At 37.6% G+C, this 5,148-nt stretch overlaps 1 protein-coding gene across 2 annotated transcripts; it reads left to right on the top strand.

Moving 5' to 3' along the window:
• Positions 1-743: 743 nt before the first annotated feature.
• LOC110882844 (putative F-box protein At1g32420) lies at positions 744-4,660 on the top strand. Of its 2 annotated transcripts, XR_002560252.2 has the most exons (3): positions 745-969; positions 1,217-2,568; positions 4,392-4,660. XR_002560252.2 is itself a non-coding variant. In XM_022130763.2 (2 exons), the coding sequence occupies exon 2, from the start codon at positions 1,314-1,316 to the stop codon at positions 2,508-2,510; it is 1,197 nt and encodes a 398-aa protein (XP_021986455.1). In that variant the 5' UTR covers positions 744-969; positions 1,217-1,313; the 3' UTR covers positions 2,511-2,567. The 2 variants fall into 2 exon arrangements, 1 of the variants encoding a protein (XP_021986455.1); XM_022130763.2 differs by lacking the exon at positions 4,392-4,660 and having other exon boundaries at positions 744-969; positions 1,217-2,567.
• The last annotated feature ends 488 nt before the right edge of the window (positions 4,661-5,148 follow it).

Genomic DNA, 5,148 nt, shown 5'->3' with positions numbered 1-5,148 from the left:
TTTATCAGTATTTTTTTCTGTTGTTTTTATATCCAACCCATTCTAGGGTTGTATTCAACCACTTTTAGAGTTTTGTATTTATAAGGGTTATACTAATCGCTTTACTCTGATCTTTCCATGTTATATGCTTATCTTTTGGAACCATTTACCTCCCACATTTTCTTGATATTGTAATCATTTTATGGTTACTTCAATTCAAGCAGGTGGTTTGGTGTTGGTATATTTGACTTTGTCACCAGTGACGAAGCTTGAGATTTCCGATCAGAGGTTCGAAAACACATATACCCAAAAAAATTTATACGAAAACTACATACTCTCCACTATCGAGCGAAAAGTTCGATCGGCTGCCCCCTCCCGCCCACTAGAAGTTGTGCCCCTGTTTGTCTCCCCATCTGCGTTTGTGAATACATCAGGTATTTCATTTGCTATTGTTTGCAAATTCACGCTCTTTTAGGCATATGATACATTTGGGTAGCTCATAAGTCAAAACTCACATGGAATTATATACAAATCCCTCAATTAGATTTTTTTTATTATTTTTAGTTTTCTTATTATTTTTAAATTTTTCATTATTTTTAAACGAAAAACGATAGGAAAGTAATACAGCGGTGATTGGTGAAGTCACAGTTGTGAAGAGATATCTACGGGCAGTAAATAGTTTAGTGATTTTATCTAATACCCATCCTGACCCGTTTGGTTTTTATCTCATATACAATCCGACCTACTCTTTCTTTATCCATTACTTCATAACACATTCTAACCTAGTGACTAAACCGTTTGGATGAGCTTGTTTTGCCAATTCTAGTCAAAACCGACCACTTCTCATCGGATCAAACCCTCGCGTAGTTCGTTACTAATACTCACCACCGCGTTCCGACGGGCTACGGCGGCGCCCACCGTCCTCGAAGGCAGTCTGACGGTCCGGCCACCCTATCTCATCATCTCTGACCATTCAATTTGGAGAATCTGGTACGCTTTAATGTCTAAATTCACTGTTAATCTTGTAATCTACAAACCCTAAACTATGAGAAAAATATTGTTAATATCATCTATGTAATCTGTAAACCCCTAAATGGTACTGTGTCTATCTTTATATTCTCATGTAATTGCTCTCTATTTGATAATATTGGACGTTGGTATACCAGGTGTTCGACATAATGCTCCACACAAAATGTACTAGTTTTACCTATTATTAATGTTGCATTCACCTTTGCAGGCGAAATAAGTGATTGATTTTGTCGAATTTGCTACTTTTACATATTATTAATGTTGCATTAAACGGTTTCGATCACAATTGATACCCCGAAATAGAAATGTCTGATCACATACCTTTCGAGATTCAAGTGGAAATCATCAAAAGGCTTCCTATAAGATCATTGATTCGGGTCAGATCTGTTTCAAAAGCATGGAAATGTGTTATCGAGTCTTCTGATTTCATTGCTGAGTACACCGTCCATAACCATGATCAACCGCAGCATTTGCTTATAAAGTACAACAATGTGTACGGTGAGGAAACATATGATTCGATTGTAGAGGATGATACGTTCCCTCAAAACAAGGTTTCTCTTGCTGTTCCTTTGTCGGTTGACCTACTTTGGAATTCATATGTCGTCGGTGCCTCTTGTGGATTGGTTTGCTTGTTCGGTTTTTATCGGCATGACGATGATGCTGAATATCCTCCTCGAGAGGCGACGGCTGTTCTTTGGAATCCTTCGATTAGAAAATCAGTTGCTATCCCTGTACCTGATGTGGATGGATACGATGAAGCGACTTTTGGCTTTGGGGTTTGCCCTGCAACTAGTGACCCTAAGATTGTAAAGATCACCGAAAGGAAGATGAAAGATGTAGCTTGTAGCAGCCGTTGGCAGGTTAAGGTTTTTAGTTTAAGCTCTGGGGTTTGGAGAAACTCATTTGGTAATCTGTCTGATAGCTTAGCTGATTTCATGGGGCCTCGCTCCCAGGTAACCATACGTGGTTTTCATTACTGGTTTGGTGTTGGAGACGCCATTGGTGGTGATACTGGATTTTGTTTTCTTATTTCATTTGATTTGACAAGTGAAGAATTTAGAGAGATATACCTCCCTAGTGAGTTAGCATTCCATGATTCAACGGGGTTGCATGTATTCAACCTTTGTGATTCTCTTGCCGTGCTTCAGGAGTGGTTAATGGACGATATAATTGAAGTGTGGATGATGGAAAATGGTGATTCAAAATCGTTTACAAAGGTTTTCACCATTGACAAACCATCATATTGTTTAAGTCGGCCGTTGGAATTTAGGTGGAACGGTGAACTTATGATGAGAATGGAAAATAACGATGGAGATTTTGAAGTGCTTATAGATTATGACCCCTTCTCAGAACACATCAATGATCTTGGGATTGAAAGCCAATGTCACACATTAGCTGTGACCTCGTACACAGAATCTTTAATTCTGATTAATCAGTTAGATACAGTAGTTGATGACGAGGATGATGAAGAGGTTAGTGTTGAGCAAGGAAGAAAGGTATAGAGATCAAAGAGCAATTACTTCTTGATATTTCAAACAGATCCCATTTCGTTATTTAAAGGTGAACACCCTTGTCTTATCTGTGAGTTGTGTTTTTTTTGCACATTAATGTATGGAAATATCTTGTTGATAGTCAAGAAGATTTTAGCAACCTTAAGCGGTTGACATAGGGATTAAAGCCCTTTTGACATGTTTATTTTTAGAGTTAGTTAAACAAATAGTCCTTGTGGTTTGGCCCTATTACTCAAACTTATTAAAACAAATATTTGAACGCGCATGATCTTATTTTTGCAAGAAAAGATTATGTAATATGTTATGACAAACCACTTCAATTTTTTTTTGTTTTTTGTTTTTGTTCTCACTGCATTTAGAGGCGAGAAGCCTGTTCGTAGATATTTAATTCAAGAATCTTAAGTAAATTCTTCTAGTGCTTTGAATGTTATGGTCTTCATACTTGTGTCCTTCTAGTTAATTATTAAAATTTCCTTTTGACTTTTTAGTTTAAATCACGTGATTTCCAAAACATTAAAAACCATCTTATGAATTGAATTAGATAAATTGTTACAGAAAATTTAACCGATGCGATTTCGAAGCCCTCGTACTTTAGGGTTTTTTTTTTTCAAATTATGATTTTGTTGATTGCCTTCTTCTTGCGTCTGTGTATTGTTCTCTTTTTTCAGAATTGAAATTTGACTGTCCTTCTCGGTATTTGAATATTCGATTTGCGATGACTCAACTTCTTCGTTGAAACTGTATTCATATTTTGCGATTTGATTTGTTGATTTGCTGGCAGTCCTTTGCTGTCCTTTTTTTTTTTTCGAATTTTGATGTTGTTTGAACTTTTATATGAAGATTCCACAATCCTTCGGGAGTCATCCTAGTCAATCTTTTGAAGTATGTGAATTAGAATTTAATCACTTCGGTTACTTCGTCAAGATCGATTAGAGAGATCCATATGCGTGATGAAGGGGCGGCAGTTACGACCCGCCGGAGACGTAGAGGCGGCGGTCATGACTCACAGGAGACGTAGAGGCAACCGTTACGACTCGCCGGAGATGAAGAGGCTGCGGTCCGGAGACGAAGAGACATCGTCAGAAGAGTGTGCACAACGGTTCTTGATTTTCCAAATGTAAATGGGATAAGGAACGTTGCTAATTTATAGGGTCGAAATACCGTTTGCACAAACCGTTACGACTCTTGTGGAGATGAAGTACCGCTTAGGAAAATTCCACTGGTTCTAATACGTCAGTTCGTATGACGGTTCACAAAGGAAAAGGTGTGTGCGGATTTGCAATCTGCTATGTCCACCGGTTCCAAGCGTTGTGTCGCCAAATTCCTTGAAATATTGAAGTGTGTAACAACACGTGTCCCTTGTTACTTTTTGTATAAGAGGGTAATGTGCTTGTTTACTTGATTTTAATTCATTTAGTTCACAATTTCTTTTAGGTGTTTGTGCATATGTAATGTCAAACCTAAAGTGGAAGTTTTTACTCATTGGAGAACAGGTCAAACGGTTGAAATTCGGTCAAAGTCTATATTTAAAGCATACAAGTAAACAACCTCTTCAAAATCTTTTTATCCAAAAATTTGGATAGTTATTGTAATTATCTCATTTTTGCAATCATAATAATTCATTATATATATATATCTTTAAAAAATCAAAAAGTTTGTGCCGGTCAACCTAACACGGCGAGGCCTGTTTCAACTTGTTACCTAACCCGCCCTTATTGCAGTCTTTAATCAAACCACTCAGGCTGTTTTCTGTTTGTGAAATGCATGCTTTTTTTTTATTGATAATATATCAATGCTTCAAATGAATCTTGTTTATTTTGTTTATTTGACTTACCAGTAACTCAAATTTTAATAATATATTTATCCATACAGATTCTATGTTGAGGAAGTCCTTGCCCAGAATACTTGCATATGCTTGGATATGGAGACCTAAATAGTTTGAACCAGACAATGGCAAACTGCCTTTTAGTTGTTTATGCAACCGGTTAATGTTTTGTTGTCTTATAACTTTTTGTTGCATGGTTCATGATTGTTTGATTCTCAGGTGTTTTTATCAGGTTGTTATCATTATTAAAATCTTGTAACATTGGCAAGTGATTTAGCAAAGAATAGTGAAATCAGAGGTTTAGTTTTGTCCTTCATGTTTACACCAAATTACGGGCGCTTATCTTTAGCGCAAAAGTTGACGAGTTTTGTACTTTATGTTTCAAAATCTTGCACGGTTTGTCTTTTAAGCCTAACTCAATCAGATTTTTTTGTTAAGTATAGTCATGTGCCTAGCACATGAGGGCATACTTGTCATCTTACATTCATAGGGGTTATATTGTAAAGACTTATTATTGAGGAACTTATCTTCAAAACTGAAAAATAAAAAAAATCTAAACTCTTTTCTCTTTTTCTGTAACCACCAGTCACCACCACAACCCAATCTCTCTCAACGCACCACCACCACCACCACCCTACAACCTTCACCGACGCCACCCACCGCACCTCAACCTTCACTGCCTCCACCCCCACCTATCGACCACCCCAACTCTACCGCACCAACCATCACCACCGTACCCACCATCTCCACCACCCCTGCCTGACTGCCTCCCCTGCAACCCATCGTCCATCACTGCCTCCCCTG

Source organism: Helianthus annuus, chromosome 1 (assembly GCF_002127325.2).
Source record: "Helianthus annuus cultivar XRQ/B chromosome 1, HanXRQr2.0-SUNRISE, whole genome shotgun sequence".
NCBI classification, from domain to species: Eukaryota; Viridiplantae; Streptophyta; class Magnoliopsida; order Asterales; family Asteraceae; genus Helianthus; species Helianthus annuus.
Note: the sequence above shows the minus strand (reverse complement) of the source record. Positions and strands in the feature narration are given on the sequence as shown.